General features: G+C 43.9%; 1 protein-coding gene across 1 annotated transcript in view; it reads left to right on the forward strand.

The window, feature by feature from the left end:
- Nucleotides 1-14,617, forward strand: part of IGDCC3 (immunoglobulin superfamily DCC subclass member 3) — a gene marked incomplete at both ends in the record, with an annotated part of 111,364 nt that extends 96,747 nt beyond the window's left edge. Inside the window, 7 exons of the mRNA XM_081964505.1 lie at nt 3,734-3,981; nt 7,096-7,260; nt 8,276-8,464; nt 9,506-9,610; nt 11,340-11,478; nt 12,869-13,073; nt 14,429-14,617. Of these exons, the coding sequence (XP_081820631.1) occupies nt 3,734-3,981; nt 7,096-7,260; nt 8,276-8,464; nt 9,506-9,610; nt 11,340-11,478; nt 12,869-13,073; nt 14,429-14,617 (1,240 nt within the window). The remainder of the gene's footprint in view (nt 1-3,733; nt 3,982-7,095; nt 7,261-8,275; nt 8,465-9,505; nt 9,611-11,339; nt 11,479-12,868; nt 13,074-14,428) is intronic.
- Nucleotides 14,618-22,724: the final 8,107 nt, after the last annotated feature.

A 22,724-nucleotide genomic window follows, 5' to 3' on the forward strand; every position in this document is an offset into this window, starting at 1 on the left:
TCTCTCTCTCTTTCTTTTTCTTTCTCTCTTTCTTTCTCATTTTCTCTCACTTTCTCTTTCTCCTTTCTCTTTTTCTCTTTCTCCTCTCTCTTCTCTTTCTGTCTCTCTTTCTTTTTTTCTTTTCTCATTTTTTCTCTCTCTTTCTCCTTCTCTCTCTCTTTCTTTTCTCTTTCTGTTTCTCCTCTCTCCTCTCTCTTTTTCTCTCCCTCCTTCTCTCTTTTTTTTTTCTCTCTCTCTCTGCTGAATTTTACCCCTGGTTGTGGGTGCAATTCAAGGAGTTGGTAAACACCTTTAGAGCCCTTCAGGCATAAGTCCAGGTTACTTAAGGGAGCATCTCATCCCATTGGGATTGGCCCACCCCACCTATGCTGGCAGAGGAGGCATACCGCGAGTCTCCTTAGCCAGGGAGGTCTCCTGAGGTCCAGTAGAAGAGCCTTCTCTGCCATTGCACCTTCCCTCTGAAACAGGGGTCTCTAACCTTGGCAACTTTAGGACTTGTGGACTTCAATTCCCAGAAAAGTTGGCTGGGGAATTCTGGCAGTTGAAATCCACAAGTCTTAAAGTTGCCAAGGTTGGAGACCCCTACTCTGGAACATCTTGTCGTCCTCCCCCTAAGTGAAGTCCATTCCACTCCTCCTGACCTTCCATAAGAGGCCTAAAGATCTGACTCTACCAGTTGGTTTGGCGCTCCAATGGAGGGTGCTTTACAAGGGTTTGTGGTTTGTAGTTTAACACCAGATCCCCCCCCGTTCTCTCATCCTATTCTCCCCCCCCTCACACCCCTCATCCTACTACTGTCAGCATTCCAAATATCATCCAAAATTAAATCAGAGTCCAAGGCAGAGCTTTCCTCAAACTTCCAATTTATTAAGAGAGACATGTTGGCACATCTGTGGAAAACCCGAATCTGAAAGCTTCCCGGGTTTCCCACCCAGTTGAAAGTTCATGATCTTGTCTCCACACCCACAAGTCCATCATATGGTCCAATTTTCTACTGCCACGCTGGCATCTCCACCCATCCAGTTCCGGTCAGTTGCAGAGGTGCGTAGACAAAGGATGACCTTGGGCTTCTAGAAAGGAATGTTTTATTTTGACAACAACACGTTCTACTCCTTACTATTCCCCCTCCCAATTCCCCCACTGATGAAACAGCATAGTAAACTAAGAGAGAGTGTGGCAGGCCAAAGATCCTAAAAGGAACCAGCTGCAGGCCTGACAATTATCTCCCTTCCCATCTTTTAGCTGGGATGCAGCATTTGGGTCTTTATAATATTTTACTTATGTCTTTTAGGTTTGGTATGGTTCATGCAATCTTGAGATTGCATGAACTATACCAGTTACTTTGTGGCAAGCAGGGCAGCCAATAAATTTTACAAATCAATGAATAAAAAGTTCCTCCCTCCACTTTTTTTTTTCATTCTAGCCAAACCTGACAAAGAGACTTCGGCCATCCCTTAACAAAGAGATTGTGTTCAGCCATCGTTAAGCATTTAACCTTACATTACTGTAAATGCACAACTACTTCAATAAATTGACTATTAAAGCAGCCGTGTCTATCTTCAGGTTCTCATTTTTCAGGAGCCTGGGGGGTGGGGGAAATGTGGCTGTTTTAAAGAGGTGCTATCGTGGAATACTGCTTTTGAATCACTCTGAATAGCCTGGCTTATTTTATTTCTTTATATATTCAGATTAATGCTACTCCCTGCCACCTCCCAGCACTCAGCAACAATTATGCTACAACAGGGTGTAAGGCTTGCAAATTACATTATGCACTTTTCACTGAACAGCTGCGAAGGAGCTGGAGTGAGCCCAGCCCATTTTAATTCCAACTTCTCAATTGCTCAACTCTTGCAGTCTGGAAGCTGGGGGGAAATAGAGTTGGGATAATGGATCGTAGGATGGTGGGCAATCTCGGGCAAAATGTCTGCTCATCACCACTGAGATCAGTTCATGATACCCTGAACCTACAAGTTGCTTGTTGACTTGCGCGGCTATAGAAATCTAATAAATAAATCTGCAGAGCTTCGGGAGGTGTCCCCCCAGAGTCTGGCCAAAAATGTCAGGAGGATGGGACACTCTGCCCATTTGTGTGCGTACAACACACACACTCACACACACACACACACACACACAAAGCAAAGGCAGACCTTCCACTGCATTGTCTCAACTTTTTAGTACTTGTGTGGCAAAAGTTGTCCTAACAGAGAGATTTTCTCTGCTGTGGTTTTTCTGTGCTTGGAAGTTGGAAATGGCTTTGTTTTAAAAAAAGTTAGCTGGCATACTTATGACTTGCTGTGAAGAATATCGGAAGGCACTGTTTTATATCATTTTTCTCTTTCTTTTTTATTTTTCTTTCGCTTGATTTATTTTCTTGAACTCTTTGCTTTCTTTTCTTTTTATTTATTCTTCCTTACTTTATATTGGCTTGCATTAGTTTTTATCTTTTTGCTTAAAAGTTTTAATGATTTCATAATAGAAGATAGATAGATAGATAGATAGATAGATAGATAGATAGATAGATGATAGATAGATAGATAGACAGACAGACAGACAGACAGACAGACAGACAGATGATTTATACACACACATACACACACACATATATATAATGATAGATAGATAGATAGATAGATAGATAGATAGATAGATAGATAGATAGATAGATAATAGACAGAAAGACAGATAGACGATGATAGACAGACAGACGATGATAGACAGATAGACGATGATAGACAGACAGACAGACAGTGACAGACAGACAGACAGATGAGATAGATAGATAGACAGACAGACGATGATAGGCAGGCAGGCAGGCAGGCAGGCAGGCAGGCAGACAGACAGACAGACGAGATAGATAGATAGATAGATAGATAGATAGATAGATAGATAGATAGATAGATAGATAGATAGACAGACAGACAGACAGACAGACAGACAGACAGATGATAGACAGACAGATGATGATAGATAGATAGACAGACAGACAGACGATGATAGACAGACATTGATAGATAATGGATGGGTGAGAGGATGAATAGACAGGAAGAGATGGATGGATGGATTTTGGCTGGCAAAAGATCACCTTGTCATAATTATCAATTATCATAAGTGTCAATTTCAGCAAAGCTTGACTGGTAATTTTCTGAGGGGTCCTTGGTGCTTTCTGACTTTGGTTGTTCTCTTGACGTTTCATCACCAAACTAGTTACTAGCCTTGATGATGTTACCAGTAGTGAAACATCGGGGGGGGGGGGCAATCTCAGAGAGCACCAAGAACCTCTCATTTCAATCCCAAGCAAATATTCTCCTTCATTAGTAATTTTCCGTCCACCACAAATGGAGAGATCCTTTTTCTGGGAGTTGTTTACAAAGGGGATTTTTTTGGGAACCTCTGCAGAGATGTGGGCCAATTACAAGAGCCAATTAATTCCATCACCTCCTTCTCCTCCTCCTGCTCATTTCCTCTCTTTCCTTCAACACAATCCACTTGCTTTAGGGGGTCCAAATTTTCACACTCAGCAACAGACCACTGGGCTTTATCCCACCCTACACAAGACAAAGCCTGAAGGGGAGTCTCACCTGGGCAATCTAGACTTCCGTTACACCCTTTTTAAACACTGAAGGATTAACCTGGTCTTCCTGGGGCTGTGTGAACGGGGTCAGAGGAAGGCTGAGTCTGTAGGGGGGTTGCTAGAAAATGCTAATCTTGCCCGGTTTGATTGTTTTCCATCCAGCACGCTCACCATCTCCAACATTGGCCAGACCGATGAGGCCATCTACCAGTGCATCGCTGAGAACAGCGCGGGCTCCACCCAAGCCAGCGCCCGCTTGACGGTGCTGTGGGCTGACCGACTTCCAGGTCCTCCACAAGAAGTCAAAGCGGCTTCCGTCTCGGCTACCACCGTCCAACTGCTGTGGAGCGAGCCGTTGCAAAACACCAAGGAGATCATCGGCTATGTCCTGCACATTAGAAAAGCAGCAGGTAGGAGTGGCTGAGAAGGACCCCCAAGGCTGCTCATATTTGCACTATACAAGAGAGTGTCTTTTCTGGCGCTTCTGACCAGTGGTTCTCAAGCAGAGGGTTGGCAGTTAAATTGTTCTTTCCAAGGAGAAGAGGTTATAGGCAACTTGCTTGAGGGTGGAGAGACATTGATGGAATGATGAGGGGCTCAAGGGAGATGCATTTGTCCTATTTTGCATTGCACCATCTAGCAGTCAGCATCCCCCTGCATTCCCAGGGATAGAGTAGAATAGAATAGAATAGAATAGAATATAGAATATAGAATAGAAAATAGAATAGAATAGAATAAAATATAGAATATAGAGTAGAGTAGAGTAGAGTAGAATCTAAAATATAGAATAGAATGTAGAGTAGAGTAGAGTAGAATAGAATAGAATAGAATATAAAACATAATTGTAGAATAGAATAGAATAGAATAGAATAGAATATAGAACATAGGAGTAGAATAGAATAGAATATAGAACATAGAACATAGAGTAGAATAGAATGTAGACTAGAATAGAATGGAATAGAATATAGAATGGAATATAGAATAGAACATAGAGTAGAATAGAATTGAATATAGAATATAGTAGAATAGAATACAGAATAGAACATAGAATGTAATATAGAACATAGAACGTAGAATAGAATATAGAATATAGAACATAGAGTAGAATAGAATAGAATAGAATAATTTATTGGCCAAGTGTGATTAATTCATGCCAAGATGTTAGGTAGAAAGCCTCCTAGGAAACATTTGAAGATCAGGGCAGGAAGCTAGGACAGCTAGGAGGAGTGCAGAAAAATAGAAAGGATGCAGTGGGACTTGCATATCACGTTCAGCAAGAAAATTGACAGAACAATTCTACTTGGAGAACTTTAATGCAAAGAGCAATTCTTGGTATCCTGAGAATAAAGGCAAAAGAACCAGAAACATATTTTTTAAAGAAATTGTAATGGCAGATTTCAGCAAAGTGTCGATTGATCTTGTTCTGTTGGGTGAAATCGGGGGATAAGATGGATGGATGGATGGATGGGTGGATGGATGGATGGATGGATGGATGGATGGATGGATGGATGGATGGATGGAAAGCCACACTGGGAACTCTAATTCAGGTCTACGTTGTCCAGGAATCTCTTATTTTCAAATATCATCCTTACTCCCTTACTCCTTGTTTCCAAATGTCCATTCTTACTGCTCGAGCAGAGGATTGGACTAGAAGACCTTCAAGGTCCCTTCCAACTCTATTATTCTATGTTCCCGACTCCCCTTCTTACAGTTTAGCGGCAGAGACATTTGCAAGATTGGCCAGGTGATGAAAGCAGGATCAGGCCATCACGCCACATTTCCCCACCTGCTTTTTTATGGGGCTGCAGTGTGGCCCATATAAAGGGGGTGTCACTTTTGTTCAACATTGCTGTCTTCATTTGTCATTCGTAGCCCCTCTTTAGTGAGCCAAATAGTTCAGTGGGTCCTTTGCCTTTCATACCAGTTCTTTCCTCCAGGTGAAGCGTAATTGGCTAGCTGGCTGCAGCCTAAGCTTTGTGTTAGTTTTATCGCAAGTCCTCGACTTATGACCCCATTTGAGCCCAACCGCTCGGTTGCTGAGCAAGACAGTTGTGACGGGCCATTTTTTTTGCCCCATTTTCTTGCCACCGTTGGTAACTGATTCGCTGCAGTTGTTAAGTTAGCTACACGGTCATTAAGTGGATCTAGCTTCCCCGTTGACTTTTGCTTGTCGGAAGGTCGCAAAAGGGGATCACGTGGCCCTGGGACGCTACGACCGTCATAAATATGGGTCAGTTGCCAAGCACCTGAATTTTGATCACATGACCATGGGGCTATGCTACAACCATTGTTAAATGTGAAAAACAGTCATAAGTCACTTTTCCCAATGCCACTTTGAATGGTCGCTGTTGTAAGTCATGGACTTCCTGTATAATTATAGATTGGGGGGGGGGGGAACCTTTGGTAAACTGCATAGATTAATGCACAGGCTTTGGAAAAACTGTCTAGAGAACTAATGGGTTTATATGCCGTGTTTCCTTCTATTTTTTCCCCTTAAGGGCATGCTTTCTCCCCGATTTTATCCTTCCTTAGGGAGGATAATGAGGGCAAATAGTCTCAAAGGCATCCCATTTTGCTTAGGAATAGGATTAGGAATTTGAACTCTCTTTCCCCCGTCTTAAATTTAGCACTCTCTCTGCCATGTAAGCTGCTTGGAGAATCTAAATGAATTAGCGCTCTGTGTGAGTGAGCGAGAGAGAGAGGGGGGGGGGAGGGAGGGAGGGAAATATATACTGGCATGCCTGACATCTAGTGGCAAAATGCAACATGCCATGGGATTGGATTTTTTTTGACACTGAGCCTCTCTTAAGAAGGAAGCTGGCAGGCAGGCTGGCAGGCTGGCAATCAAATGAACCATCTCCAATAAATCGAAATGAACCTTCATCACTTGATTCCAATCAATTCTGTGGCCTGAATTCTCAAAAGGACTTTCCAGGTGGCAGAGGATGTAAGGCATTGGAGACAGATCTATAGGGCTCCTTGGTGCAAACTGAGGATGGGCAGCACATTTCTTCCAATTGGTGGGTCCCTGGACCCCTTCCTTCCTTCCCTCCCTCCCATTCTTTTCCTTCCTTCCTTCTGTCCTTCCTCTTTCTTTCTCTCTCTCTCCCTCCCTCTCTCCCTCCCTTCCCCTTCATTCCACTCTCCCTCCCTTCCAATCTTTTCCTTCCTCTCTTCCTCCCTCCCTTCGGCCCTTCCACTCTTTTCCTTCCTTCCTTCCTTCCTTCCTTCCTTCCTTCCTTCCTTCCTTCCTTCCTTCCTTCCTTCCTTCCTTCCTCTTTCTCTCTCCCTCCCTTCCCTTCCCTGCCACTCTTTTCCTTCCTTCCTCTCTCCCTCCCTCTCTTCCCCTTCATTCCTCCATCCCTCCCTTCCCTTCCACTTTTTTCCATCCTTTCTCTCTCCCTCCCTCTCTCCCTCCCTTCCCCTTCATTCCTCCCTCCCTCCCTTCCCCTCTGCTCTTTTCCTTCCTTCCTTCCTCTTTCCCTCCCTTCCTCCCTTCCTGATTCCTGCCTCTTGTATTTCAGACCCAGTGGAAATGGAATATCAGGAGGCCGTCAGTAAAAGCACCTTCCAGCAGCTCGTGACAGACCTGGAGCCTTCCACCAGTTACAGTTTCTACATCAAAGCCTACACGTCTCGTGGGGCCAGCAAGGCCTCTGACATTGTGATGGTGAGCACCTTGGGAGAAGGTAAGAAGGCTCCACTTCAGGTTCAGAGGTTCTGCAGAGGGACTAGTATTGCACAGATCAAATCACCTGGACTTTGGAAACGTCCCAATTTCAGTCCTAGACGGGTGGAGGGACAGTTTGATCAAAGTCTTCAAGTCCTCCTTGACTTACGACTGCAGTTGAACCCATGATTTCCATTGTTAAGTGAGTTTAGTCCCATTTACGACCTTCCTTGCCAGAGTGGTTAACTGAATCCCTGCGGTTGTTGAGTGGGCAACATGGTTGGATACTGCAACCGTCATTCACCCAAGTGTAAAAAATGGTCATCAGTCATTGTTTTCAGGACCGTTGTAACGTTGAACCGTCACTAAGCAAACTGTTGTAAATCGAGGACCACCTGTATTTTGAGATGACCCATCTGTCCTTCTGCCAAAGTTTCTGATTCCTCAGAGAGAACACAGCAGGATTGGACAAGACTTTTAAAATCCTACCAACCATTGACTCAAGGCCTTGAAGACCTTGGACGTTACCATGTTCCTCCGAAAATAAGACAGGGACTTATTTTCTTTTGACCCCCAAAATAAGCACTTGGCCTTATTTGGGGGGGGGGCTCTTATTATTTTTGAGGTGCAGGAGGCAGCAAACATGGTCACCTCATGACTGCTGCTGTGTTGAAATATTTTCAGGGAGGTCTTATTTTCGGGGAAACAGGGTAGCTTGCAGCCTCAAAAAGTCTGGAGTTTCTCCATTTGTCATTGTTTTTTTTTTAAACACACATTTTTTCCAACTCCTTCAATGCTACTGTTATGGCTCTGGTAACAGTGTCATAAATTACAGAGGCCTCCGATGCTCCAAGCCAACCCTTCGTCTCCTCCCTGCCCCAAGCCCTGGCCTTAAAAAAAAGAAAAATCAGCTGGTGAAATAGAGTTAGGCATTAGTTTCTGTAATGGATGAGCAAACACAGTTAATCATTAGCTCAGCATCCACCCACCCCCAGGCCTCGCCCAACCCTTCTCTGCCTTCTGCTTCCTTTCAGTACCCGCAGTGCCCTCCCTCTTCATTAAAGTCCTCAACAGCACTGCCGTTCAAGCCACGTGGGAACCTTCCATCAAACTGGGCCAACATGAAGGGTTCAAACTTTTCTACCGAAAAGTCCATCTTCCCCACTTCACGGGACCCATGCTTCTACCCAGCAACGTCACCTCTTGCAACCTTACACATCTTGGTGAGTAGAGAAGAGGAATGTGGTAGACAAAGAGGGAGGACTAGGGGCTACCCCCCCCCCCCCCAAGCATCATGGTCTTGGGTAGATTGATTGATGATTGATGATGTACCATCAGGCATTGTCATCTCTTAAGGACCTCGCAGATACATTTTCTCCATGATGATCGGTCTCCAAGCTGATGGTCTATGGAGATTCTCAGTCATTCAGGTCATGTTAGTCCCAAAGGAGTTTTTTTCAGGAAGCAACTGGAGTTTCTTAGTCCAATTGCCTCCTTAAAAAACACCTTTGGGACTCCAAGCTGGTCTGTCAAATCCTCCATTATTGCCTTCATTACATCTGTAACGTAGTCCATCAACTTTGTAGTTGGTTCTCCTCTTCTTTTTCCTTTGCCAGCATTACTGTTGTGGCCCGCCAGTGGATCTGGAAACAGATTCGGACAGTGAGGAGGTTGGGGAGGAACATGGGCCAGTCCTGGAGTCTAGGGAAGGCTCTGATGAGGGCTTTGTGTCGAAGGCAGAGAGGGGGCCAGGGCCATCTGGCAGTTCTCAGCTGCCTTCATAGTCAGACATCAGTGAGGCAGATGAACAGCTGAAGCCTGTTCCCAGTGTGTGCATGTGCAGAGTTGCCAGACGAAGGGAACAGCTAAAGAACAGGGTCTGACTTGGGAGTAAGGCCACAGGTGGATGATGAATGGCCCCTCCCAGAGGAAATAAAAGAGGAAGGAAAGGGGAGTGGAGTTTGCAGGAGACAATTAATTCACTTAATTGGTTCATGCCTCTCCGAAGCTCCTTGCCAAGTTTTGCAGATATTGGCCTGGCAGCTCTCCAAGCCAGATAAGGTCTGTGACTGTAAATCCTCCCTTGAAAGACTTTGCTGGATGGGAATGAGCAGAATTCACAGTCAATTAATAAAAAGGTTTGTTGTCGGAGGAGTTTGCTTCGTACTCATCCGAACCGATCCAAACTTGCTGAATCTCACTCCTGAACACATCCTTCTTGTTGATTGACCTAACGTATTTCCCCCATCTCCATGTTCTCTCAGATCCATCCGTTGTGTACGAAGTCAAACTGCTTGCTTACAACCAACATGGTGATGGGAACTCCACCGTCCGTTTCGTGTCCCTTCGAGAAACTGTTGAAAAAACAGGTGAGGAGCTCAAGTCACCCTGAGGAGTTTTGAGCTGTTTGGGTTGATGAATGAAAAGTGGGAAAAGCTGGGTGAACAAGGGAGAAAGGACCCAAACACAACTGAGAAAATTATGTATCTCTTTTCTTTAAGTTTTTTATTTTTTTCTCATTTTCATAACATATAACCACATGTATACTATTACATAGCCAACATCTTATTGTATTATTAAATGTTTGCATCAATTCGTCTTGCCATCAGCTCCCAAAAACGATTATTCTGCTCTCCATACACCATATTTGATCCTCATCCATCACTTTCTTCTCCCTCTCTCCTCTCCCTCCCTACCTCCTTTCTTCCCTCTGTCACCCTTCTCTTCTCTACTTCCCTTTCCTCTCTCCTTCTCCTCTCTCCTCTTTCCACTCCTTCTTTCTCTCCTCCTCTTCCCCCCCCCCCGGCCCTCTCTCCTATCCCTCTCTTGTTCCCTTAACTCTCTCTCCTGCTTCACACTCTCCATCTCATTTACTTGGTGTATTTCAGCTTCTGAGCGAGCTCCATTTTATGTTGATGGTATTTATAATTCCTTTTCAACATACATATTTAATTTTAACATATATCGTCCTCCTTTTTTAAAGAAATAGAACAAAAAAGTATGCATATATAGTCATACAAAATTAGGTATACCTTGTACATATTTATTGAAAAAGAATTAACCCAGAATTTTAAAAATCTACAGCAACTTAAAAGAAAAATAGGGGGAGAAATACTAAAAGTTAAAAGAAAAGGAGGAAAAAGGATCTTTAAAAATGACTTATATTCTTTGTAGCAGCTACAGGCATCCCTACCCCCCAAATGTCATACCTCGATTTCCTTCTTCTTATAAGCAAGCCTTTTTAATCAGCAAATCCCAAGATCATTGATTCGTTCATATTTGTCCATTCTCAGCAAAAAAAAAAAAAAAAAACATCCAGAAAATGTTTCCAGTCTTTTATAATGGTTGTTCCCACGTGTGTCTTTTAAATTGAAGGTATCCAATAAAAAAGAAGGTCTGTAGCTCAGGGTTGAAATGTGGAGTGCTTGGTGCTGAGTTTGGTTGTTTGAAGATGTTCCATCACCCAAACAATGAAACTCAACCATTGACAGTTAGAATGATTTATGGCAGGCATCTCCAACTCCTGAGATATGGACCAGCTCTGGTCCACAACAAGCCAGAAATCAGGCCACACAAATCAGGGAAGCCCCATCTGTGGGATGCAGGCAGCACATGAAATTATACCCCCTCTGGCCTCACCAGATGGACATACTTTATCTTTCCGCTTTCCTCCCGTTGCAGAGCTATCCCAACTTCAGCAGCTTTTGGCTGCGCTTTTGTTGCCGGCAAGAAGAGATTCTCTTGGATCAATCAGGGACTTTGCAATGTCCCTGAGATCAACAAGACATACTCTTCCCTGTCACCGTCTCTTTGGGACGGTTTAGGTCCAAAAGGACCATCCAGCAGCAAAAAAAATCGACTGTGATCTTGGAGCTCCAAGATCGCACGTCGTACCGTTACGACGTCAGCTCCTGTCTCCCAGTGCTATTGTAACCTTGAATGGTCACTAAATGAACTGTTGTAAGTTGAGGACTACCTGTACTCCTCTTTTCCTATACGAGTGAAGTGAAAAAGTGCTTGTTTTCGTGTCCTACGATTCGTGTCAGAGGTCCTTAGAAACGTAAAGGGTTTTCCCTTTGTCTTTCTCACCCACTTTAGACCTCAACCCACCATGCAACTGCATGAAGGATGAGTCAACCAACAAGACCTCAGCTACTGGGATCATCATTGGAATCCACATTGGAGTCACCTGCATCATCTTCTGTGTCCTTTTCCTCATGTTTGGCTACAGAGGACGGTAAGCTTCTCTTTCTGCCAGACATGTCTTCTCTAGCTACGTCCCTGGGCAGTTTTAACAGACACGAGAGTTCTTTCAACCATGTGTATGGAGGTCTTCTTAACATCATGTTGTCTGCATTAGCCAGCAGCACTTCTGCAGAGCTTCCTTTTCAGCCTGGCCTTACAATCTCCAAGACCAGAATGGACAAAAAAATATTTTTTAAAAAAGATCGGATTTTTTTATTTAAATCGGATTTTTTAAAAATCAAATTTATTTGAATAAAATGCTTTTGGAGTAAAAATCTATATAAAGCTAGTTCTCTATTTAAGATACATTAATAATTTTAGTTTATTCAGCATGCAATGGAGCTTAGTTATGTAGTATGAGCGGTGGTGGCACAGTGGTTAGAGTGCAGTACTGCAGGCTGCTTCTGCTGACTGCTGCTGACTGCAATTTGGCAGTTCGAATCCCACCAGGCTCAAGGTTGACTCAGCTTTCCATCCTTCGGAAGTGGGTAAAATGAGGACCCAGATTGTTGGGGGAAAGAGGCTGACTCTGTAAACCGCTTAGAGAGGGCTGTAAAGTGGTATGTAAGTCTAAAATGCTATTGCTATGCTATACGGCTATGCATTCTACAATATTGGGACTGCTGGTGAGTCAACAGCAGGTCAAAGGAAGAGCCGCTGCGGGATGGAGATGACAGCCTTTTTACTAATGGTTTAAAACATGATTTCATGCCAACATAGTAATCTTTACAACACCCTGTGTTGTAAGTTCTGGGAAACAAGAGAAAAAGGCCATTTCCTCCAAAAATATGAGGAAAAGTGAGTAAACCCCAACTTTGCTCATGAAAGTGCCTTCTGGCAGCTATTGGTCCCCTACAGAAAAGTAAAGAGCCCTGAAGAGATGATTCCTTCCCCTTGTTTATACTGTCCAGTGATGGCTTCCTGTGGTCTTAGATGAGCTTCCTATCTCAATGAACCCAGGACCCCTTGCAAGTAAAGCCTCTCCTGATCCCCTTCCCACAAACCTTCCAACAGTGGGAGTCTTCTTTCATGTTTGTCTCTATTGTGTACGTGGCGACCTGCTGAATTTAAGCATATTAGTTAGCGGAGGGGAAAAAAACTACCAAGATCCCCTGAGTAACAATGAGGGAAGAGCCCAGTGCCAAATCCCCATCCTGTGGTGGGGTGTGGGAAATGTGGTGCACGGAAGACCCACTCCCTGGCAGCCCTCCGGTGGGGGGCTCAAGTCCTTCTGATCGAGGCACAGCCAACGGATGGTGTGAGGCTGGTGGCAACCCCCAGTGTGCTGGGACCAGGTCTTTTCGGAGTCGGGTTGCTTGGGAATGCAGCCCAAACTCCATCTAAACCTTAATACGCTACACTCTCCCTCTCGTTTTTAGCAGACTTCTGATGTGCAAAAACGTGCAAGAGCAGCTGTCAACCCCGCAGATCTCGAGAGGACCGAGAAACACCCCTGGCCCAGCTCTAAACGGGTCTACTAAAAGGGAAGATCTGGACGTCAATGGGAAACAACTGGATATGAATGAACTGGAGAGGTTGTTCCCAGCTTTGCCTTCCCAACCCAGTCCCCAGACAAAGGGAATCACGGTAAGGAAAACCAATGTGGAACTGGAATGGGGTTCAGCCTCCTTTTGTGGTACAGTTGTAAAATAGGGGTGTCAAACTCTATTTCATTGAGGGCCACATCAGGGTTGTGTTTGACCTTGGGGGCCCAGGGTGGGCATGGCAAGGGTGGGCGTGGCCAGCTTGATCTCACTTATGTCGGGGGCGCCTGTGGTGGCCCAAGTGCTCTGCCAGCAAAAATGGGCTCCCGAGCTCCGTTTTCAGCTGTGACAGCTTCCTGCAACCCTCTGCCAGTGGAAACTGAGCTCAGGACGGCCAGCCGCGACCCTCTCGAGCTCTGTTTTTGGCTGAAAGGTGAAGCCAGATGAAGGCTTTCCTTGCCGCAGCTGCCACCGGAGTTGGGACTAAGATTCAAGGTCACTTGCTTTAAGGATAGACAGCCTTCGATGTGATGAGATGGCAAGTCACAAAGGTGCCCACATAGGTGGGAAGTAGCATCGTGAATGGTATGGTACGATCCATGAAAAATAACACCAGGATGCAATTTGTGTCATTTGAACGATGTTCTACAATCCGATCTGGGTCTGTCACTGGGACCAGAGTTATTGTCTTCTGAACTTTCAGACTCCTTCTGGAGTCCATCTTCAGGGAACTTCTTTCTAGCAGAATATGTACTGTTCTGGGTTTGGTCTGTGTGGCCACGGGAACGTAATGACTCCAAACTGATGACATGTTTGACTCTGCCCTCGAGAACAATGAACCCATGGAACAGAAGTTGCCTTCAGAAGTTCTGGGAGCTTCACCACGGGAAACTTTCAAGAAGAAATTGGACTGCCATCTGGCAGAAATGGTGTAGGGTCTCCTGATTGGATGGATGGATGGACTAGATGACCTACAAGGTCTTTTCCAACTCTGTTAATCTATCTAACATTAACGTCATCATTTGTGAGTTGCTATAACTTAATCTGATCCAAAGGTCATTGAATTGGCTTGAGGTTGTGGCAGTTGTGGGGGCTTCATCACTGAAAGCTTTCAAGAAGAGACTGGGCTGCCATCTGTCAAAAATGGTGTAGGGTCAGCTTGGGCGGGGTTTGGGCTAGATGACCTACAAGGTCCCTTCCAACTATGTTAATCTGTATCTGGTCACACACACTCCTAGACAGAAATTCCTTGAAGATGGGCTCCAGCACAAGTCCGAAAGTTCAGAAGACAAAAACTTTGTTCCCAGTGACTGACCCAGATTGGAATCTAGAACGTTATCCTGGGACACGTAGATTTTGTCTTCGTTCATCTTCGTGTTCTTCTTGTATGTTGTATCAAATATCATTGAGCAGGCTTTGTGGTTTCCAATCGCAATTTTTTTTCCCTTGCCTTCTCAGCTGGATCCCATTCCAAATGCTTCACCTATTGAAATCCAGATGTCTACTCTTCCTCCGGAGGAGTTTAGCATCCTGGAGGAAGAGAACAACACCTTTCCAAATGTACCTTCTGGGCCCCGGGGCCAGCCTCTGCTCACCATCCGCCAAGAAGAACCAGCTTTGAAGCAAGCGCCGACCAATGAAGGATAAATTGCCAAGATAGGTCAGACTTCTTACGGGACATCCCAGCCGCTATCATGTCTTTTGTGCCTGGTTGATGTCTCTTTAAGATGACACGTAAATCTCAGGTCGATGTAAAAGTTCTGGTTTCTGCATAATCGTGTATGCAGCCTTTGTTGGAATCTGTTATGAAGTTGATCTTTCTGACCTGCCTCAGGCTTGTACCCATATCTACCCATCTGGATCTCCATCTTCATTCTACAGCTGTCAAGCTAGTGACTTCTCTCAGGAGAAGCTCACACACCACTGTGCCATCCTTGACCCCACATGGGATCAGTACCCTTGCCCATCTTGGGGCTCACCAACATCTCCCTTCGCTTGCAGCTTTAGAATGATCCTTTCTGGATCCACCTTGGCGATCTCGTTGAACGAACCTACGATGAAGGACCTCCCAACTTGGATCCACAACTGGGAATGTCCAATGGAGCCACAGATACCTTTTTTTTGTTGTGTCCATTCATAATTCTCAGGATATATGTTTGTTTGTTTTTTTCATGGATGAACTGCTTCAAAGACAAAGTGAGCGTGGCAAAAAAAAAAAATGAAAATAAAAAAAATAAAAAAATAAAAAACACCACCCGGGGCCTGGAAAAGGGCTCTTGAAAGAAAGAAAACTTAGATGGACCCCTGAAGTAAATTCAGAACCTACCTCAAACCGGAATTGAATGTCTTTTGGGAAGAGGCAAACGTATCTTGTGTCTTCCTTTTTTTGTCTTCAACGCAAGTAGTGTAGCACTTGGTCAGTACGTGTTTTGGTACTACCTCAGAAGTCACACTCCATGTCTACCATGTTGGTCATTGGTTAATATTTCCTTCCAAACCCCCCTCTTTAAAGTTACCCCTTGTGGTCATCCTTGTTCCAATGTAAAGCACTTCCAAAATCTTGAAAGCAATGTTCTACCTCAAAAGACATTTTGTTTTTAAAATAGAAGTATCGTTCCAGCCGATCTCCTCACCTCTCCTTCCCTTCTTCCTGCTCGCTTCCAATATCCCCAGAAGAACATTGTGTACTCACGTCGGATGTGATCACTGAGGACAAGTCCCCCTTAGTGTGATAAGCTTTACTTTTAGGCAAGTTGCTAGTTAACTTGTGTAGAGTTTTATTGTGTCGAGAATTGTTTTATATATCATGTCTTTTTTTTTTTTTTTGGTCCAAACAAAGGAAACTCTAATGATTGTTAGGATTGTAGCAAAAAGCAGGCTGCCAATCGCCTAAAAATAACTTCCACTATAAACGGGTTACTATGGAAGAACAGTTCGATGTTCAAGGAACATTGTTCAAAGCTGGTTTGCCACATGCATAGGGTGCTTGCTGATTTAAGGAAAGTTGGGTTTTGTTTTTTTTTTTTAATAATGGAGGAACTGAACTTTCATTTTTTGCTTTGCACAAAGAAACCCTTGGATTTTCTGCAAAACAAAAAACAAAAACAAAACCTGAGCTAGGATCATCTTAAACAGTTAGGCTGGGTGGAAACAAAATGGATAGCTTGGCTTTGGATTAGTATCCAGCTACTATAGAAGGGCAGCCTAGTGGTTAAGATGCTGGCTCGTCAACTGGAAGGTTGGCAGATCGAGATCCGAGTCCCACATGACAGGTTGATCTCCTGTTCTTACCTCAGCTCCTTCCCATCTAGCACTTCAAAAAGCATGCAAATGCAAGTAGATTAATAGGTACCACTTTGGTGGGAAGGTAACCACAGGACCAGGGAAATGTCTTTGGACAACGCTGTCTCCCTTTCTCTACGAATGGAGATGAGATTCACCCCCTTGAGTTGGACACGATGGGTCAGGGTAAACCTTTAATTTTACCTTTTACCAGCTATTATGGTTGGCAAACCATAATATATGGCTTTGGCAATTGCGGGATCATCTCCAATACTAGTTAATGCAAGACAGCATTGCAAGCCAGTGCTTCATAGTTCAGAGAACCTTCCTTCCAAGTTGTGTGCTTAAAGTTAGTGCATTGATCAAACCAGGGTTTGATGAGCGCCACGTGGCAGGCGATCTCTCGAGATCTCCCTTCAACCTCCGGTCTGAAATCTTTTCATTGGAGATGAAAGGGAACAATCTTGGAATGTTGGGCTTATGTTCCATGCTGTCGTTCCATTTGCCCCCACACAAAATAATAGAAAGCTGTGAAATGTGTATATCCTATTTGAGTACAAAGGTCTCACTAACATAACCTCTGTACGGTGCATGTGTGCAAACCAGACATGACCAGCTTGCTTTAATAAGATGCCTCCAGCTGCCCCTCACAGTACTTGAAGCCACGGATGTGGTGTCCACTGTTTATTTCTTCCCGTTTCTTCGGCTAGTTGTTCTCTAGGTTGCTGGTGGCAGCACAGCTGGTAATAGACCACGTTTAAAGCCTTAGCATGGCCTTTCCTAACCTGGTGACCTCCAGCTGTGTCAGGACTTCATTTCCCAGAATTCCTAGCTAGATTGATTGGGAATGCTGGGAGCTGAAGTCCCAACCCATTAAGAGAAGGCCAGCTTGGGAGAAGGCTACCTTAGAATGTAGCATATTTTCTTTATAGAGTGACCTACCTCAGTTGAAGCAGTCAAAGTAGGCAAAGCTATTCATAAGAAGAACCTCTCCAATAGGATTATTGGTGGGAGACTTTCAACATCTACCTATCTACCTACCTACCTACCTACCCCAACCCATTGATATAGGAAAAAGCACTTAACAGCATTTCAGTGAAAATTGAAATGGGACTCTTAAATTCAACTCCCCTTTCCTCTCCTCATGAATCCTGACACTGTATGGATGAAGTTCTTCCCCTCTAGAATAGCCACTTCATGGTCATGTCCTTCCTTTGTTTAATGTCGAATTCCTATAGCTATTTTTATATGCGGTAATTAAAAGGAAAATGTTTTTTAAACTCTGGGTCAAAAGAGAAACAGAAAGAAGTGACTGGGGATGGAGGAAAGAAGCAATGTCTAAAGAAACAGCCAGCTGCAGTATTAAGACTTCCAAGAAAGAAAGAAAGAAAGAAAGAAAGAAAGAAAGAAAGAAAGAAAGAAAGAAAGAAAGAAAGAAAGAAAGAAAGAAAGAAAGAAAGAAAGAAAGAAAGAAAGAAAGAAAGAAAGAAAGAAAGAAAGAAAGAAAGAAGGAAGAAAGACAGACAGACAGACTTAATTTTTCAGCCTGAAGATAATCTGTTGGCATTCCTGTCACTGTCACTCTCCTCATTATCGGATATTTTGTTGATTTTATGCTGCGCCTCTTCATTAAAACAGGAAGAAGAAATAAAACGTATCTGGAATTATATCCCTTGTTTCAAGAGGGCCATTCAAACCTTTCTGGCATCACGAGAAGATAGGTGACAATGATCCTGAATGAGTGATGACTGAAGAAAACTGGATTTATTTCAAATGTCTGTGGAGATTCTCAACCATCCAGGTCATAGTTGTTCCAAAGGTGTGGTTTTTTTCCCCCCAAAGGCAGCTCAACTTGGTTTTTTCTTTGAAAACATGTTGCTTCTCACCCCAAAAGCTTCTCAAATTAGAACTGAAGAAGCTCCTTGGAAGAGAAGGGAAACTTTTTCAAAGAAAAAAAAAAACAACCCAAGGAAGTCCAGCTGCCTTTGGAAAAAGCGATGCATTTCGAACTTACATATAGTGGTAAAAATCAGAAAGTCCCAGATTTGGGGCTTCTTTGGCATTTTAAAAAGCCTTCACTGACTCTTGGCGCAAGTAGTCACAGAGCAAGTGGGGCAAAACTAAAATCGGGACGTTACAAAGGTTTGGTTTTAAGAGGGAGAACAGATGCCTTAAACCACTGAGGGCAACCCTTTTTCTCCTCGCGCATGTACATTCTCTTATCGTGCACATGTGCATGCCCACAATGCAATGTGTCTGCTCCCCTGCACATGTGCGTGCAACACCCCCTTGCCGTGCGCGCATGAACTCCCCCCATGGCCTACTCAGCCTCCTGCACCGTGGTGGGGGGAAATTTTCACCTTCCCCAGGCTCCGGAGGCTCTCCTCAAGCCTCTGGGAGGGCGAACACGGCCTCCCTTGGGCTCCAGAAGCCCTCCCTGAAGCCTCCTGGCACCAAAAATGGAGTGTGTGTGGGGGCTCTCCTTGCCCTCCATGCATGTGCGTGACCCCCGCACGTGTGTCTCCCATATGCATAGCAGAGACTTGAAAATCAGCTGGACGGTGGGAGGCACACATCCATGCAACCCTGCAAGTCTTAAGATTTAGCCCCAAAACAATCCCAAAATTGAGCTGCTTTTTTCCCGTGGGGATGTTGAAGAGAGGAAATGGATGCCTAACGGCTGTGAAGATTTCAAATGTCTATTTTTCTCCTTAAATGTCCCCAAAAAGAAGCCACCCAAAAGATGAATGTTCAACCCTTTCAGTAATTTCATAACCTGGCAGGTCGTTCGACCTTAAAAACTGAAGAGATGCCGCCACTTAATTTTGTATCTATCCGTGTCACCGTCTATTGGAGACATGGATTTGATGGGTCTCCATTCAGCTGACTTTGAGTGCAAGCGATTCAATCTTACTTTGAACTTTACCTGCAATTCCATCCTCAGAAAATGGACAGTGGTGGGATTCAAATCATTTAACAACCAGTTCTCTGCCCTAATGACCAGCTGGGTAGGCAGGGCTTGGTGGTCATGTGACTGGGTAGGCGTGGCCAACTCAACGTCACTCAGGTCGATGGGCGCTTCGCCTTAGCTGTTACAATGTAACAAGGATTAACCGGAGAGGCAGTTTCTGTAAGCAGGACAATAAAGATGAGGCTAGAAATACCAGAATGTTTCCTTCCTGCCTTCCTTACAGGATTAGCCTGTAAAGTGAAAAAAAACAAAATGAGATTTCTTACAACAACCGGTTCTCCGAACTGCTTAGAAAGTTAACAATTGGTTCTCCCGAATAGGTGCGAACTGGCTGAATCCCACCACTGATCTCAGTGGTTTCCAAAGCAGTCAGAAAAAAGATGTAGATTACATCATTTTGGATAGGTTTTGCAAATGATGGGAGCGCCTTCCTCCAATCGGTCCACCAAACTGAAGTTTTATTCTACTACCTATAGAGGCATTTCCTTCCTTTGCCCTTTTCTGGGAATGTAATGAGAATGTAGAAAATAATGGTCCCGTTTACAGAGAGGGAGAGGGAAGGTCAGTTGGTGGAGGTGTGTTGCACCATCTCTTACTTAGTCTAGTCTAATTCCTTGGAGCTGTGTGTGGCAACATAAAAAAAGAAATAAATGACACAGCCATGGATTCCCCTCCTCAAAAACCATCATGTTGTTGTTAGTTGCAAAGTCGTGTCCGACCCATTACGACCCCATGGACAACATTCCTCCAGGCCTTCCTGTCTTCTACCATCCTCTGGAGTCCATTTAAGCTCATGCCGACTGCTTCAGTGACTCCATCCAGCCAACTCATTCTCTGTCGTCCCCTTCTTCTTCTTTTGCCCTCCATCTTTGCCAGCATGAGGCTCTTCTCCAGTGAGTCCTTCCTTCTCATTAGGTGTCCAAAGTACTTGAGTTTCATCTTCAGGATCTGGCCTTCTAAAGAGCAGTCAGGGTGGATCTCCTCTAGGACTGACCGGTTGGATCGCCTTGCAGTCCAAGGAACTTGTTGGAGTCTTCTCCAGCACCAGAGTTCAAAGGCCTCCATTCTTTGGTGCTCTGCCTTTCTCATGGTCCAACTTTCACAACCATACATTGCAATTGCAAAAACCATGATGCAAGATTGAAATATTAATAATAAACAAAATACAAATTTGACTGTTGTTCTGCAAAACTACAAAAAGTGCCAGTTTTGAAATGTTTCTGGCAATAGGAGACTTTATTACTCTAGTTAGCATCCTAACTTTGAAATCCAGAGAAATTTCTGGTGTGGTTTGCTTGAATTTTGTGAAATCCCAGATGGCGAATTCTAAAATAAGAAGGGGTTGTTGTGATCCTCTGATCTTCTCTGTGCAGGATTCCTAGCTGAAATGTCCCCCAAAGATAATTGTGTGGCTTCTGCTTCCACACAACCAAGGAGGGGAACCCACCATCTCTCGGGTCACTGGATTCTCTTCTGAAGGAAACTTTTAAAAAGTTAGGAAATTTTTTTTCCCTGAAAAATCCGATCAAAATCTGCCTTCCTTTAACTTTAATCAATTATCTTGTCTCCTTTGGAAGAAGAGGTTTTGTGTAGCATCCCTTCAGGTACTTCACAAGCAATAATTTTATGGGTTTTTTCCTAAGGTTAATAGCAATAGCACTTAGAGTTATATACCGCTTCACAGTGCTTTACAGCCCTCTCTAAGTGGTTTACAGTCAGCCTCTTTTCCCCAACAATCTGGGCCCTCATTTTACACACCTCAGAAGGATGGAAGGCTGAGTCAACCTTGAGCCGATCAGGATCGAACTCCTGGCAATGGGCAGAGTTTGCCTGCAATACTGCATTCTAACCCCTGCGCCACCACGACTCTCATCGGTGTTAAATCAGTGTTTTGCAACATCACCAAGTTGAAGATGTGTGGACTTCAACTCCCAGAATTCCCCAGCTGGGGAATGCCAGCTGGGGAATTCTGGGAGTCAGTCCACATATCTCCAAATTTGCTGAGGTTGAGAAACACTGGATTAATTGGTCTGAATGTCTTCAGACCCTCTTCAAAAGATTTGCGTTTGAATCAGATTGAAAAGATTGAATCGGTTTCTGATTCAAAAGCACAGCTCCCAATGGAACAACTCTCTCTTATTTGAGAACCAGAATTTCTATGGATGCGACCTACAAACTCATTCATCTTTGTGGCTTCAACACACAACACACACAAACACACACACACACTGCCGATTCACATTCTGCTTGGAGTCAAGTCTGATTCCAGTATCACCCTTCCTCCTGTTTGACAGCCCAGATTGGCAATTAGTGGCATCTCGAGAATTTTGCGAAAGAAAATTTAGTTCTCCCTCTTAGAAGTGGAAACCTCACCTTTGAGATTGAACTCACAATGGACAGTAAGGAAAAATGGCTTCGTTTACATTGTGTAGCCGAGGAACGAAAAGGAAAGAAACAAAATGGGCGTTTAGCCCGATTGTACTTCTCTTCGGGATGCTACGAGGCTTCTTTGGAATGGCTAGCTCATTCTGCCACAGCATGTTTGAGCATAATCGTTAAAACAATGTGAAAACTTGGATACCGATAAAGAATAGGGACCAAAGCTAAACCACATCTTTTTTTAGGTTGGCTTCAGCTCTAAGCCCCCAAGGATGCATGAAACTGTTTTAAATTTAATATCATGCCCCGTTACTGTAAACAAATATTTATCACGGTTTCCTTTAATTAAAAGGGAAAAAAATATTGTGCCATTTGATTGACGAGATTATAATAGTCCATCATGAAGAAATTGTGTCCTTCCTCCATCCCTTCATTTCCTTCCTTTCTCCCTTCCTTTCTTCCTTCCTTCCCTTCCTTATAGATTTCTGTTGATATGAGACAACTGACATGAACCTCTAAGATTATTATAAGTATTATTACAAGTGTTATATTTTTTATTCAGTGTTTTTAGACGATTAGTTTCTCCTTGGTTGGTTTGGGGTGGGGGAAGGGTCTCTTTATGTTTTGAAAAATTCTATAGCCATAGAGATTCCTGGCAGATCAATTCTCAAAATGTGCTTCTTCTTTTTTTTCTGAATGTATCCTTGATTTTGACCCAAGGATGTATGTATTGCTTTTCAGTCTTTTTGGGGATGTGAATTCTGCAGCCAATTCCACTTAATACGCCAAGGTCAGGGAAGCAAGAACAAAATTAGAAAATGCAATAATTGACGTTCTTGATGCAACATGCCTACCTGTGTTTTAGAAAGAAAGGGAACAAAATCCTGCAGAGGAAGCAGCAAGAGTTCATTAGAGACCAGGCAAGACTGTGATGTGGTGTCAGATTTAACGACGCGGTGCTTCATTAGAAGAAAGAATCAAGAGAAGGCTTAATGTGGTGCTGATAGTCACCTTTCAAACCTTACTTTAACTTGGCTGTCACTAGGTAAGTTAGGCCCACTTTCCTCCTCCTTATCATACTACTGTGGGATGTTATGAGAAATATAGAGGGACACAGTGCTC

The sequence above is a fragment of the Natrix helvetica genome, assembly GCF_964273705.1.
Source record: "Natrix helvetica genome assembly, chromosome: 12".
Lineage (NCBI taxonomy): Eukaryota > Metazoa > Chordata > Lepidosauria > Squamata > Natricidae > Natrix > Natrix helvetica.